Here is a 16,953-nt window from a genome sequence, read left to right as displayed (position 1 = left end):
GCTACTTTGACTACATATTACATGTTAGATTAGTCTTCAAAAACCTATCCAATGTTGTAATCTGAAGATGTTTTAGGTTATGATAACTACCAACACTGATAGTATATCTTTTCACTATGAAAAAATTCCAAGACATATGCACTTTTACTGATGATTAACATTTGAACAGATCTTTGTTGATAACAACCAGGAGCACTAGGCCTGGGAAGGCAAAAATATAGGTCTGATATAGATCCTCCCATCAACGTACTAATAAAACCTACTTTTCCATAACATCTAACATTTAATACAGGTTTTTTTTTTCTGATGTTGCACTTTCATAATATACTACACTTGTTAATGAAGAAAGAATATAATTCAGTCATTCCAGTGTCTAAAGGAAGTTAAAAAGGATAAACTATTAATGAAATAGCCTCGCTTTCTCCTTTTTATGTCTTATCTTTTAGAAGATATATAACTATTTGATAAAAATACAAGCAGTGTTAAAAAAATCTACAAAATCACAAAGCTAGTTGCAGATCTTAAACATAAAAGCGATTATAAAAGAACACAGTCTCCCTTTACACTTCTATCCCCTGATACCAAGACAAGAGTTGCCTTTTAGAAACGAGCACAACATAAAACAAAAAACAAACAAACAAGAAAAACACTTAAGGGTAAGCAAATGACTACATTTATGAAACAAATCTTTGCTTCTTCAGGATAACTGCTCATAATCTTGATAATTTTTAACAGTTTCACTTCATCTTGTTCAGTAACTTTGTATACTTGATTAAAAGCACATCTTCAAATTTGTTTCTCAGAAACTGACTAGCTGGGCAGGGAAAAAATAAAAAAAAATACACCAAACAACACAAAACCTTGCAAGTTTTTAGATGGAGTATTATTAAAAAAAATATATATATATATATATATATCACATTTTCACACATTTTTAACTATTTAAGTTCTATTAGTCAAGGAATGTGCTCTGGATTCTTCAAGCAAATGATAGTGGACACCTCCACAAGAATATTTTCTATTCTTCTTTCACTTTATTTTATACTTTCACCTAGCACTTTATATTGAGAAAGAAACAACAATAGCAGTTAAGTCTCTTGGAGCTTTGCTCATCCCCGGGTCCAAAAAGCTACATCAAAAAAGGAAGCATTTCTGTTGTGTTCCACATCTCCAGGCTTTCACTAAACCCTGACTTTTACCTGAATCTAGAAGACGACTTATCAATGCAGAGAAAAATAAGGGGGTTTTGCCCCCAGGCTTTATCTATTACTCAGTTCTGCGCAGAGGTATATGAAATGAAAGCAGTTCCTTGATACCCTACTTCTATTACTCCCTGAGATTTGTATGTTTAGAAATGTAGAGGGCAAAAGGACCACACAAAATTGCACTGCTACTCCTTCCAGCTCCAGTTCTTAACAGGGTTAAGAACACCATCTTGGAACCAAAAGGAGGGGTGGGGGGAGGAGAGGGAAAAGGAACACCTCTGCTCTTGTTATGCATGCACACCTTCCACAAAGCCCTCACAAGAGAATGCAAGATCGACCCAAAGAACTTGTCTGAGGTTGACAGAGTTACGTTCTAGTTTACACAACATGAAACACAGCTAGACATCAAACAAAACAAAGCTGACAGTGTACAAAATTTTGCCAAATATCCAGGGTAAATAGGGAAAAGCTTTTGCCTTTTGCCCCCCCATTACTTTTAATTTTACATTCCAATATGCTGTTATGGTTCAAGCTAGACATTTCAGATATGCAAATTTTAAAATGACAGAACACACCTTTAACTCTCCTACACTCCTTAGTTTCTTTTATCTGATGAGATTGCATATACAAAAAATAGACTAAGTGGAACATGATTCAACAATTTAAAAACACTACTCATAGATAAAAAAATCACTTAAGTTTAAAGAATATTCAGTGTATACTCACAAGAGTTTACCCTCTTTCCTCATTCAATTTGGTATTGCTGCCTTTCTGAATTTACATCATTAAGTCAAAGGAGAGTGGAAAGCTGCTACTAAAGAAACCAAGCAAAATCATCGGAATGATCACCCAGTAGGGAGAATGACCTCAGACGCAATAACCAAGTCAACAGCATAAAGAAAACACTTCATCCTTAGTTAAAACAAATATCTTTCCATTTAAACATTAACAACAACAACAAAAAGACATCAAAAGTATATCATTAATGGACTGATGTTTAAATGTGATAAATACTTTCTTTGAGTTACTTCTGCAATTAAGTTTGAAGTCTGCCCTGCAGCTTATTCATTTTGTAAAAGGCTTTATGTCTTTTATACCTTAAAACAACGCTGAAGCCTGATAAAATGAAGCAGCAGTTCTTAGCTAAGCCACACTGTAATAGTGCATTCCGCTATTGTATTTTATCTATATTTAGAAGAAGTTAGTTTTTACAGTTTTAATTAATCCTTTAGAACTGAGTGCTTGTGTCCACACTACAGTGTTTTACCTTATCAGCCTGTCGCATGTAGCAGTAGAGAATTCCTCTCATACATTTTATAGCAGAATGCTCCAGTTCATGTGTCCTTCCCTTGTCATCATCAATACGCCTGGGTAAGAGAGATAACTCATAAAACAAATTGGAAATGCATTAGGAAATGCATTAGGAAAAAATTAAAGGTCACATTAGTGCTTTGGAATATTAAGTATTTAACTAACAATGTTATATAGTGGTACCCGCATTCATACCAATGTATTTATAGCCCTACCCAAACTTCTTTGATTAAAAAAAGTTTTTCAGTTTATGTTGCAACTTGCACAAACATTTCTATTTCGAAATTAAAAATGGAAAAAAAAACCTTGAAGCTATTATAACAAGCCATTTTGTTTTCCTCAAGAAATCCAAAACATGAAGATAATTTCTCTTTTATTCTACAAAATATCTGCCATTCATAACCAAGCATACTTTCCTGATGTTGATAGGCTACAGCTGTGCATACAAGAGTCTGAATGATAGCTACCGTGCGTATTCAGAAACACATTTCCAGGTACCTCAATATTTTCATACCATAAAAATCAAACAATATTCACAGCTATTACATTACTAAATATATATTAAAAGCAATGCCTAAACCAAAATTATTTTAACAATATAGAAATATATAGTAAACAAACCTGATCATTGCTTTCATGCAAACTACCCCCCAAACATGTTAGGAGTTTATACTGAGGTTCTGCTACCTAAATTGTAAATCAAAGAGTCAGCAATAACTTTAAAAATCATAGCACATCCAAAAAATCATACTATTTAAATGGTAATCTTAGATACATGAAATGCACTTACCTTCAATTATAAGGTTCAAACAAGCAAAAAAATGAATGAAACCAGATAATACAAAATGAGTCTTTTTTGTTTTGGGGTTTGTTTTTTGTTTTTTGTTTTTGTTTTGGACTGGTAGGATTTATTCTCAACATTATTATAACTTCAAAGAGCAGTAAGAAATGCTGAAACTTCAGAGCTTTCTCATGTGCAAAAACCTAGGTTTTTCTCTCTTCTACTTTCAAAAGCAGCATTTATTTTCTTAATGTGCTCTCAAGGAATGCAGCCTTTATAAAAGTGAACACCAGCACTGGTTTAAGTCAGGCATAGTAATCTGCATACAGAAGATAATGCAGACTTCCACAGTGAGTCCTGTGCCTTGGCTCACTTCTGATTTTAGCCATATATTTAAATCTTTGACCTTTGCCTATCAAAGCAAATTGGTTGTGCAGCAACTAGTGTGGGACCCTGTTTTGAGCATAAGCAGAAGTAACACACAAACTATTTATCATGCCACTTTTCCCTTCCTTCAAATGCAAGATTTCTTACCATCTGGTATGATTCTAAATAATGGGAATTAAAGACTATGTAACTCAGGCAAAGCTGTCCCACGCTCTTTTCCACGAGGCTTCAGAAAAATCACCTCTTCACTTTTTATTCTTCCTCCTAAAATTTTTCTGTTTAAATGCTTTTATTCCAATGCACAGAAAGAATTAAAAGATGTAAAGATTTCAATACAATGAAATGAAAGTAACATTCACATATTCTGAATCTTAATTTCTCAAAATTTTGAAATTCACTAAAATATCACACACAGTACCTTCAAGATACTGTCAAATCCTAAATTAATTAATGCCAAACCCTAAATTGGTGTTAAATGGCTAAAAGTTTGGGTTTTGTTTATTATCTTTGGAAGTAAGTGCAGACCAGTAATTACAAAAAAGATCCCTCTAAGCATGTCTTCTCTTTCAAAAAGCCTCATTTTGAAACAAAATGTCTTAGAAGTCCAACAATTTTTAATAACTGGGGTTTTTTCACATTAGTTTCAAAGGTATAGAATCTAAAGCAGTAAGTAGAGACAGAAAAGAAACGCTAAACTTTTTGCCCACTAAACAGATCATCTTCAGCGGTAGCCCCACCTACTATTTCTGGCTCTCCTTCTGCAAAATATACTAGAATTTTGTCAAAGAAAGTGATTACTAACTCACTACATGAGAGTAAATTACCCAATATTTGCATGTCGGTCTTCTTTCTTAAAAACACTGGATTTGAATTATCGCCACCTTTACTGTATTTTTTTGGGTGAGAGTGGAAGTGGGAAAAAGCAAGGAAAAAAGAGAAGGAATTCTAAACCCTGAAAAGCAATTTACATACTAATTATGCCTAAAGCAGAAGGACTTATGAATAAAATACTATGGGAAGTAACTCTCCAAAGATTCTTAAAGTCTTACTAAACTGCACAAATTCCTAACCTACTTCTCCAATGAGACAGCAATGAAAAAGAACAAAAAGAACTAACAGTTGATACAGTAAAAAATTTAAATTAAATCTATTGGAGCATTGTTTGTCAAGCCTATCCATTTTCTTATCAAAAGCTACTGCTTAACACCTTGAGAAGATAACATCACAGAAATCAAGGGGCCATCAACTTAACTATCAAGCAGATGAAAGGAAACCAAAATGATGAAAACTAAGACCTCCTATAAAGCTGTGAAAAAAACTTTTGCTTAGGAACAAATACAAATTTTTTTTTCTTCCCACTTCTTTTGTATTGTCAGAAATAACAATATTCCAAAATATCTGGTAGTTTAGTCTGGGTGTTAAGATTGCTGCTACTGTGTAAATAATAATCTTACTAAGATTACAATGCAAGCAAACCATTTAGGAATGGAAACTTCGTAAAATCCTTCACAGGTGATCAATTTCAGAGTAATGTAAAAAATATTTACCATTATCAGGATTAAAACCACAGGATACATTTTGAAAAGACTACCATTGCTTAAAAAATGGCTAACAAACACAATTTTTTAAAGTCTAAGTAGAACTGGTACTATACTTTTCCCATCAAGTCAGTCATACTAAAGAGTTCTGGAAAAGAACAGTAAGTCATTGCAACGTGAGTTGTGAACCTCGTTGTATTTTACAAGCCCTAAACTTCATCCAACCAAATTCCCTAGTTCCACAGAAAGTTTAACAACTTATACCTATAACTTACATATTTTTGGTAACATTTTGAATCGTTATGTTTTTGCAGATTTTTGTTCTACCATCAAAACATGGAAACTTAAGAAATGGAATGTCATTAAGTTATTAAATGTAAAACTCATTTAAGAAAGCAAATGCAGAGGACATTAAATATGTAAAATAAAATAGAAATCCACTTATTTTCACTGATTCCATGATTCTGTCATCAGGAAAAAGCAACAACTTTAAAACACTAAATATTTTAACTGAATCAAATCTGTAATAATAGTAAGCAGTGAAGAAAGAACTGTAAGCAAAGAAAAGTTATAGACACTGACAGAGCATACTGAAAACTCTGATTCGGATCCGAATTTCAAGGTAGGCTGTGCCTGTATTAGTTAGCATTTTAGTCTGAACCAGCACTGCAACTTTGAAGGGAATCCCCTAATCATCCCCACTTATCACCTGTTGGTTTGATACACAAAGCAGCTTCAGTGCCCACAAAATAGATTCCTCTTGGAATAAACTAAACTACAAGGAATGTGCTCTAATCTCTCTAACTCCTGCAGTCTTCTAACAAAAGGTCGAAATTAATGATTAGTCCTTTGAACAGCTCTGAATTATATGCATGGGGCAGGGAATGGCGGGGCAGGGAATGGCGGGGCAGGGAATGGCGGGGCAGGGAATGGCGGGGCAGGGAATGGCGGGGCAGGGAATGGCGGGGCAGGGAATGGCGGGGCAGGGAATGGCGGGGCAGGGAATGGCGGGGCAGGGAATGGCGGGGCAGGGAATGGCGGGGCAGGGAATGGCGGGGCAGGGAATGGCGGGTGGGAGGGGGGAATGTTTGGTCTCGGAAGCTAGACTATACCCAGTCTGAAGTAAAACCTTCAAAATGCACATGGTGTAGGAATAGGGGCCTCAGGACCAACTGATTAAAGTCACTGATGCATTCCTACTGAGCCAAATTACTTGTTATTGTAAATGTAGCCATAGAAAACAAACTAGCATCACACATTAACAACAAGCTACAGGAATTCTTACAGAAAGTGAACCTAAAAAATTAGAAAAGAATATAGACTGATAATTAGAATACTAATGCAAGTATAACTAAACCCGTAGATCTTGATGAGTCTGTACCACTTAACAGTTAATACACTAGGGCTAAGAAATGAACACACACATAATTAGAGTGGAATTATGGACAAATGGAGTGGAAGGGAGGCAACAGGAAAAAGGAAAAAACCTTAGTAAGTCAACATACGACAAAACCCAAACAAATATCTTTTTGTTTGGGCAGTCTCAAGCTCTTAGTTCCTACCAAGCATAGTCCTGTTATTTCCCAAATCTTTATTTCTTAGTGTTCAAGGATTCTATCTCCTGTGAGTACTCCGATTGTTACCACCTGTAACATCAGTTTCTGCTCTCAACCCTCCTTCTACATTTACAAAGAGCAGGAGTATTCCTCGAGTACAGTTTGCTGCAATAACCTTTATTTTTTAAAGCTTGGGTTAATTCCACTGTTTCAGAATATTGGTTCCAATGAAATTATATGAAAACATCTGTTTACTTATGGGAAGTGGAGTGACATTTTTAGTTTAGCAACTATGCAAATATTTTTAATGAGATTCAGAAATGTGTACCATCTCTACAGGTTTACAAAGCTATTTTTGATAAAGCTTTGTCTCTTAAAACATTCCCAGGATATTGCATAACAGAAAGTAATGTGGCAGAGATGTGAATTTAGACATTATTCACCTGTAAGCAAGGGCTAATGCCCAGGCACATGCAGCACAGTAAAGACTGTCTTGCACTTTTGCCTTTCGGTTATCCCCATACGTCTTTGTAGGAAATAGACCTGTGGTTGGGCTTTGGTAGAGTAGCAACGTTGACTTAACTGCAAAAGTGAAAAAAGGTAGTATTAATAACATTTATGTTTCTTTTGGTTTCTACGTAGCTTTTCAGAGAGAAATCGAAATGTGAATAACCTGTTAGAGAATGCAAAAGGTAAAACTGAAGCCAGAAGATACAAAAAGTATTTTTTTTCCATGTTGGCTTATTTTGTCAGTCACATTGAAACTTTTTTCTCCCCAAAAGTAAATATTCAAAACAATTTCTATGGCTCTATTACTATAGTACAATCCACTCAGTACAGAATCTCTTCAATGTAGTTCAGTAACTTATACTTAAAGATACATAAACATTTTTCAATAACTTCAGCTTTTCAATTTTCAAGTCAATAACTTCCTGTAGTCTTGGCTGGATTCCAGATATCAGATGGTAGAGATTCTCATGCCATGGCATTTATCCTCCAGTGATCTGGAGACACACCAAAAGTAATGACAATTTCAAAAAGAATGTGACTTTTATAGCAGTGGTTTTATGCCAAAAGAAATTCTCAAAATTACTTACAGTAGATTTTTTTTTTTTAACCTTTGTAAACAGACCTGGTGCCAATTCAAAATTAGGAAACAGCTAGTAGCTAAACAATTATTTGGACAGCTTAGAAGTTTGGTTCACATTTCAGGTTTGTTGATATAAACCATTTTTTTTTTAAATATACTTGTGCAATTAACAAATATGAGCTTCAGAATGTGATCAGGACCTAAAATTTTCTGTTATTTCCTATGAAACTCAGAAACTTTAATAACATACCTTCAATACGCAGATGCAATGCATCTGAAAGGAATAAATCTACATTATAACTCAACAAGAAACTAAAGCTGCAAAAATTTTCCACGATATTTACAGTAATGTATAGAATAAGATCTTCATTTACTTAAGTAGTTAATATTGGCAGTGTTGCTTCTGCTCAACACAGAATAATACAGACAACACAGATGAATAGTTACCATCACTGAGCAGTGAAAGAAATTCATATTCTACTGTGCAAAAGTATAATATGTATACTTCTAGCAATCACAGCCCAAATTAAATTGGGAACAGTACTTTTTCTATTTTTTAAACAAGGCTAATGTTTTCATAACTGTAGCCTTAAGCCTTCATATACATACATAATTTCTACTAACTTCAGGTCTTTGCAATAGCTACAAGACCAGGCTGGACAGATTTTAAGAGACCTTAAAAATAACACAACAAAACAACATGACAATATTGGAACAGGTATATTTAATTATCTATCCTAGATACTTTGAGCTCTTCTATTCAACAATTCAGAAACAACTATATGGATAACCTCATAACTAACAGTTCATTGCTACAATATAGATGGGATATGTTCTATCCCATATCTAATATTTCAGTTGGAGGGGTCTCCTAGGAGAATCAAAAAGTAGTATGAGGATTAACCTGCGAGTGGCCCTGCTCATCTAAATGATAGAAATCTTTTTTTCTCCTCTTCTCCTACCCCCATCCAAAATGAACAGATGCAGCTCAAAATTTAAAAAGGTCCTAAACAAGACAGTACATACATTAGGAAGGTATAAGAGTAAGCTTGTCTAAAAAAAAAAAAAAAAAAAAAAAAAAAAAAGACATGGAACTCTAGAGAGGAGAAAGCTATGCTCTATGCAGTTTGCTTAGTCTGCAGTAAGGTAAAAATGAAAGTGCCTAAGGACATTGCAAGTACAAATAAATTGAAACAAATTTCCAAACATGTAAATAAGCCTAAAGCTGCCTCGCATGTTTCAGTGAATAACCTGGAATTCTCACTCATTACCTGTCGAACGGTTACACACACTGCAAGAACGTTTTTTTCCATTTAAAATTTCTCTCTGTTTTATATGATAACAGCATAATAATAGGCTATAATTTTATCACTGTTTAATCCAAAAGAATTCTAAATTCAGTCTAACAGCTAGATTGGACTTCCAATACACACTTCTAATATCCAGCAAAAGATGTAATTCGATCCATTGTTTCTTGTGCCTTTCAAACTCCCAGCAGGAATTTAGGAAACTATCCTCAAGCAGGAAAAGTCAAAGTTTACTACTGCAAAGGGTGGACAAGGAATAACGGATGAATTACATTTAACATGTAAATATCAATTACAATTCATATTTGGGTTAGTTAAAGCATTAAAAACTGTCAGCAGATCACCTTAACCCTCCCCATCCAAGACCTTCAGGTGCATCTCAGAATCCATTCTTACCATTTGAGAAAGCACTTAGCAGCTGATAATTTTGAACACTATTTACAGATCAAGATTTTTCAAGCAATGTATGAACTATCCATACACATGCATTATATTATCACAGGAAACTTATGAGGAATTGTAATGATGGATCCCTGCACTTTTTAGAAAAGAAAATAAAAATCCTTATTAAAGACTACAAATACTTTGCTGAAACAAAGCTAATTCTGTCATATCCATACACATAAATATTTTACTAATTTACACTGAACACCTTCCACGGTAGGAACAATTCTTAAAGTTTACCTACCAATTCTATAATAATGATCTAATTTATCCCATAGACTTTCCCCCTCTGGTCTTAGAAGGTCAATACTTTTAAGTGGCTCATAAATTGAACCTAAAAAAAGAAACAAAAGAAAAAAAAAAGATCAGAATTAGTTTCACAATTTCTGTTACTGCTAAAGATTACTGTAATATGATTTCTTCATGTTTATGCTATACAAAAGCACATTTTATCTAATTCCAATTCAAACAAAAAAATCTTATAATCTTTCTATAATCTCAAAGAATATAACATTTCTATACATAGTCTTTCCATCTTATCTGTCCATGCAAACGAGACCTCCATCTGGATCTCCAATGCCTGCAGGTATTTAGCTACATCAAATGCTACATAAGCATACAGGTTAATTGTTTGAAGACAGACAATTTCATGCACTACCACCAAAAGCCGAATTCATGTCTTTAAACACACAAAAAAAGTTAGCTTGTTCTCTAATACTACCAAAGCTTGATTAATTAACCCACCCAACTGATACAGCCCCAAATTACCAATACTCCAGACAAATACAATGCTATCAAAACCACATCCTTCTTTCTCAGTGTCCCACATACTGATTACTTTGCTATTTGCACCTGAAAAGTCTGTTTTCCCAGTAGCTGAAATGAGCTGCCTGTTAGAAACACATAATTTCTTTAAAATTACTGATGTAAATGTTAATTTCCGATTTTTAATTTAAGAGTTACATGATGTTCTCCTTCTGTAAATCAGTTTGACTTTATTCAGTGTTCTGGATGGCAAGATCTCCCACAGAGTCATTAGATAAGATTACAGGAAGAATGAAAATTTCCTCTTTCCATTCCAGACTACATGCTGTCCCTTCTGAAAAGCTCAGGGAAATGAACTGCCAAGGAAGTTCCAGACAGCCAAGCCGTTCTGGCAGGATGCAGCAGAGTGCTCCAATTCAAGTTCCTTCTTCTGTATTCCCAGTGCCTATCCAATCATTAGACAGGAGATTGTCTACACACAGGACTCTCACTCAAAGAAAATGAACGTGCGTGGAGTGGTGTCAGAGGCTTTATTAATCAAATCCTCTGGTGGAGAGACTGGAAAATGCTTCTTTGCCCCTCTAAGGGCTCAAATAAATAAAACAAACAGACCATACACCCAAACTAGTATTACTTTTGCTTTGCAATAGTAGCAGTTAAAAAAAAAAACCAAAAACAAACAAAAAAAACCCTTTCTTCCCACCAAAAGAAACCCCAAAAAAACCCACCCCTACTTGAGCAGACTCTTGTGGCTCTGTCCTGTGCAGATTTTCTGGTAATGTTTAACAACACACTTCGCAGGTAGCTTCCACTACAGTCTTGTACTATAAAGTCTACTACTACAATAGCAAGGTACAAGAAGCATGAAGGGTGGGTAAAGGGCCTGAGAGGGAAGTATGGACAGTCCACTAACTTAGTTTCCTAAGAAACCAAGCTAAAAGGAACAAAGTTGTTCTGTAATGGAAAAAGAATTTTTTGATGTTATATATACCGTATCTCATACCTTCTTTTTAAAAACCAACATTCTGAAACCAATTTAAATTACTTTTTCGAAGCAGTATTGTTTTTACTGCTTCTTTTTGCCTAAGAATTTCTGTCCTTTAGAAGATCCACAATTTATATTGTTAGACTACTAATTCAGTTGTCTTTCAAAAGCACAAAACACTCACCTGCAGCAGTTCTAATTGTCTACAGGTGATTGAGTTAAAGTGGAACAAAACACGCACAGGAAAAAATCTTCGGTCAGCGACTTATTTGCATAAAACATAGTAAATTTATATATTATATTTACTTATTAGATTTTCAAAAGCAGAATAAAGATTCTAACTCTTTGATTTGTTAATTATATAAAGTATATACAGCACATTGCACTGTGCATGTTTGGAATGTCTGTTTCTTGCAAACTGTTAACCCTAGCAACTGCACCAATAAGAGCACTGAGTATTCGCGCGCGCGCACACACACACACACACACGTCAGAAGTTTCCAAAATAAAATTCAGTTTTAACATACTTACCAGAAAATCTGTGACCCTCTCTGGCCAACAGAGAAACAAAATAAAGTTATCATGAACAAAAAACATATATTTGGCTTCTATTTCAAAGCAATGAAGATTTCAACCTCAGGCAGAAAGAAGACTCAACAGAATAAAAAAACCATGAAAGTGTCAGAGCACCACCATCTACAAGTTGTATTTGTTTAGCTGTTTGAAACTACCCGCTGAAATAATCTGAAACAGCCACACTAAACTGTTGATGAAACAGAAAGATGAAGTGAACTCAAAGTTCAAGAAAACTGACAAAAAGTGAAGAGTTTTATTCCTTAAAAAGTACATGTAGGAGAACTTGTTTAAAGGAATACTAAAAATTAAGAGTTTTCCACATACTCTTCATGAACTCCTCATTGGTAACTACACTATATGTTTTGCTTGGATGTCTACAGCATTCCGCTGGACAAGTCCTGCAGTAAATTATGTTTAATTAGTATCACAATCTAATCAAAGGCAACAAATAGACAGGACAAACAAAGCTTGCTGCTGCTTCTGTGTCATTTTGTAGTGAGACCATAACCCTATGGAAGCCATATATAAATATTTTCAGGATGGCTGAAAAAGCCTAATCTGGGAGGACACACATATCTGAAAGCAACTGTTCTCTTTTCCAAAGAAACCTATTTAACAGTTTATTTCTCTGCCACAATAACACACGATGCAAAGCTATTCTCAAATACATATTTACAAACAGATTTTAAAACTAAAAAACAAAAAAACAAAACAAAACAAAAAAAAACACCACTAAAAACAAGATAGAATAGAATCCTATACATTTCTAACCTGGTAGGTAGAGAACAAGACACAATGGAAAAATTTTTAGGCCTTTTTTATTATTATTTTTTAAGTTTGAAGAGGAAAAAATATTTGAATGACTAGTTTTGCCACAAACTAAGCAGATTAATTATGGGACTTATTACTGGCATAAAGTACTTAAAATTAGTGGAAAATGTAAATACAAAGCACTGCCATCAACCCCAATATTTTAGAAGGTACATTTCTCAACTTTATGCACATCATTACTACTGACCACTTAGATAAGATGTCTGGAGCTGCCACCATGGACTGAACAGTACAGTCCATTTCACAACACTGCTATTATAATCTATGACAATCTACACTTAACATAAATTTATGGGAGATCTTTGAAATTGATAGAGACTTGCTTTCAGATATTAAGAAGGAGAAAGCAATGAAATATACTTGGCAAAGTTAGAAAATATGGTTTTAAACCTAATTTTTTTAAACAAATCAATATATTTTTATTGATTTGATTGAAAAAATATGTATATTTTTTGTAGATGGTGACAGTATCATACAAAAATATATCATGTCATTCCCATTCAAAGCAATACTGTTGTCAAGAGTTAAATACGTGAGCACATGCAATGGTGAAATACGTATTTTTGGGACAGTCCAAAAAGATTCTTGCTGATCTATATAAATATAATGCAATACTTCAGTATTGTAAATAAACATCTTTTTCTTCTTCTTCTTTTTTTTTAAATCCAAGATGACAACCAGTCTCTGCAACACTTAAAGGTAAAAGAATGTCACACTGCTAATAGTATACTTGAGTCCTCAGCTTTTATGTTAGCATTTAGAATCAACAGAACAAGGACATGTATTTCAACTACTATTTGTCATAAAAACCTTATTTTATTGTAACCATATTAGGTGGGGGGGTTTTAAGCCAAAAAAGTAAATATGTGAGGATTAGGATAAAAAAATTGTCAATTTAATATTCTTTCAGTTGCACATCTACATACAACTGTATACAAAATTTGAATAGGGTACATGATAGTTCAAACTTTCTTCCACAAAGAGTGAAATATTCCCGTTACTTTCTTACGTCAGAGGCAGACTCCTGCAGGTCAATAACTACTTCAAAACTGTTAAAAATACTAATAGATAGGAAATCAAAGTGCTGCTTCCTGCATCAAGACTTTTACATCTCGTAAGAAAACACTCAAAATCCTCACCCCAACTCCAATTAAATTTCTGTTTTTCTTCAGATATTGCATTGACTAAACAACACACTACATCCACATTTTGAATGAAAAAGTGAAAAAATAAATCCCCTTCCATTTCAGAAATGGCTTACAAGTTCCCGAATAATATGATTTCACCATTCCTCAAGTTGAAGAATTGCTAAAAAGGGTGGTCACTTCCTTTGCAAGATTCAGCGAAAAGGAAGAGATCTAGAACAGCACAGTAATTGATAACAGAGATATCAATTACTAATGTAAAACTAGAGTAAAATTCAGACAAGATATTTAAGACTTAGCAGACAATAATAAGAAACTATTAACCAGCAGATGAAACCCAATTTTACAACAATTTCAGAAAAAAATAACAATTTAATGATGTCCTCTAAGCAGAGCGTAATAGTGAAGGAAACTATGGGAAGTTCTCAGAGATAAGCTATTAGCAATGTAAATACTTCTGCATATACCACTTTTGGAGATTGAGAATACTGATGTCCTCCTGACAAAGAACTTTCCCACCCACTTTTTATTCCAGTTGTATTCAAGGTTAGCTTTAATTTCTCTCTGGGGAAAAACTATAAACTACCTAGATATTTATATTTAAAAGCTATGGCCAACATTTTGAAACCCTGCTCCCAAATTCAGATTTTCAGAAGTTTTGAACACCAACACATCCCTTGAAGATGGCAGAAATTGCAGATGATATAGAAAAATAGGCATCAGAATGGAATTCTGGATGTAGTCTATGGATACAGATTTGCACATTTCACCATCCATTGATTATTCTAATTTCATAAAATTCAGAATTAAAGATCAATATAAAATTTAATCACAAGCAAAGAGAAGCAAAAAGACAAGAATTTTATTTCCAACATTTCACATGCCAGAAGAATAAATGTAAATGTCCACTTGCGTAACTGAAATAAGCACACACCAAACAAAGAAAGCTGAGAATAGCAGATTTCTTTCTAGATTTGATGTACAGCATAAGACATCCAAACTTATCACAGTCCTTTAATGCAGCAGTAGTTTCTGGATGTAATCCAAGACTTGAGACACGAAAAAATTCTGGATCTCAGACCACAGTAATTTTCATTGCCCAAAACAAGTATGGGCAAGCAAAAACAATTTACAAAAGGAACAGCTAAAACATCACTTTTGCATTGCAGAAATCACTGGGACCAAAGAGGACTTTATTTCTTTACACTACACACTTTAAGAAATGAAATTAAGACAGTTGGATCATATCCTCCCAACATCACTTCTCCTTTTCCTCCAGACTCCTCTTGCAAACTCTCTTAAGGTGAGATTTAATGAAGTACTGAAGAGCAAAGTTGTTAGATACAGTACAGTTTATTCTAATAGTTGTCTGACATGAAATATACCTGTTTTCAAGTCTGAATTGAATCTGTTAACTACCCAATCCATGTAGTTGAGCAAGGAGATACCAGAAAATAATTTTCAAAAGTTTAAGAAAAACATCAAGCCAGTTTTTGCAGCAATTTTCAGAAAAAAAATTATCTGGATTTTTCCCCCCCACACAATAAAAGCTGCCAGATATATCAATTACTGCACTAACCAGTTAACAGGTGTATTTTCTAATACTGTTAGTAACTGGTAAACAACCTTACAGTTCCAGTCTGAAACTATGTTTGAAGAAACTATTGGAATCCCATACGCTCGTGTGCTGACTTTGCAGATATCCAGACCATACTACTGGAAACTAGGATGACACAAGTTATGTACTTGCACTTATGAGAACTCATTTCAAGTCCGTGCCAAGGACAAAGCAGGAAATTAGTTTATCTTCCATTTGAAGGAAAATTCATTTCTAATGTATGTAACTACCTGAGTTCTAGGATTCCATGAACTTAAGATACAGCAACTGTGCTGCTGGTTTTTTTTTTTTTTTTTTTTTTTTTTTTTTTTTAATCACTACACACAAGACCCTGCTTTGAGCAAGAGGCTGGAGTAGATGACCTCCTAAGGTCCCTTCCAATCTGAACTGTTCTATAATTCTATGACAAAGTTTCTTGGGGGGGGGGGGGGGGGGGAAGCTATTTCTCTTTATCCGAAATGACAGGAATAAACAGAAGAGATGAAGTTTTACCTAGGCTGAGGAACGATAACAGCACAGGTATAAACAAGTAAAGTCTTGTAATGATTTTATTTAAATAGTTTATAGTTTTAAAGTGACAAAACTTTTTAACAATCATTTATTATGAAAAACTGTGGTTTTGAGTATGCATATAACCCATTTAGAATTTCATGACAATGAAAAAAAATACTGATTTATTTTGTAGTTTGTCTATTTCCTAATCATCTGATTTCTCTTTTTAGCCCATTGTACTTAATACAAATTACTGATTTCAGAGTTCACAGCAACTAATAATTTATAAACACACAAAAGTTACTGAACACTGTAAATAAAATATTGATTGTTACACCAGCACATGGGGGCTTCGCACAAGCAAAATACACCAAAATGCCAAATTCTACCACGTTAGCCTGGTAAACACTACAAGCAAGGCAGGAAACCATTCAAGATATTCAAGGCAATCAGTGTTTTATGTTGTCATTTGCCAACCTGAAAATTCAAAACAATAGCTCTTAAACTACTAAAAATGTTTATTTTGCATCATTACCAAGAAGACAAACATCAAGTATCAATATAATAATGAGAAAAGTACAGTATTTTTCAATATAATGTCAACACATTGAAGGTCCTTTGACATTAGAGAGGCAGAACAGAAACGTCACAGGCATAGCAAATAGTCCAAGTGACCTTACTGTTGCAAGGGACAGCTGAAATCCTCTTATTTGGTAACTCTCACTAAAACTTCTACTGCTTATGTGTTTCGTCACAAACTAAGCAAGCACTACACAGACTTTTCCCGGATCAGCATCACATGGACAGTTTGTTGCAGTCAAACTCTCTTCAAAGTACATTGAGCTAAATCACAACAGTAATGGTCTTGATAACTTCATACAGTCTAGCTTCCGTTATATCAAATAGAAGTTGTGCCAGCAGC

The 16,953-nt window shown here is 34.2% G+C and overlaps 1 protein-coding gene across 6 annotated transcripts in view; it reads right to left on the bottom strand.

Moving 5' to 3' along the window:
- The window catches only part of PHKB (phosphorylase kinase regulatory subunit beta), a 100,598-nt gene that overhangs the window by 80,150 nt on the left and 3,495 nt on the right, over positions 1-16,953 (bottom strand). For 5 of the 6 annotated variants that reach the window (XM_067302548.1, XM_067302549.1, XM_067302550.1 and 2 more), the window contains 3 exons: positions 9,864-9,953; positions 7,222-7,360; positions 2,473-2,572 (listed from right to left, as the gene is read on the bottom strand). In XM_067302548.1, the coding sequence (XP_067158649.1) occupies positions 2,473-2,572; positions 7,222-7,360; positions 9,864-9,953 (329 nt within the window). Of the gene's footprint in view, positions 1-1,931; positions 2,016-2,472; positions 2,573-7,221; positions 7,361-9,863; positions 9,954-16,953 lie in introns of those variants that run through there. The other variant, XM_013941088.2, reaches the window with a different exon arrangement.

Source organism: Apteryx mantelli, chromosome 10, assembly GCF_036417845.1.
Source record: "Apteryx mantelli isolate bAptMan1 chromosome 10, bAptMan1.hap1, whole genome shotgun sequence".
NCBI lineage: Eukaryota > Metazoa > Chordata > Aves > Apterygiformes > Apterygidae > Apteryx > Apteryx mantelli.
This window is presented reverse-complemented; position numbering and strand designations above follow the sequence as displayed.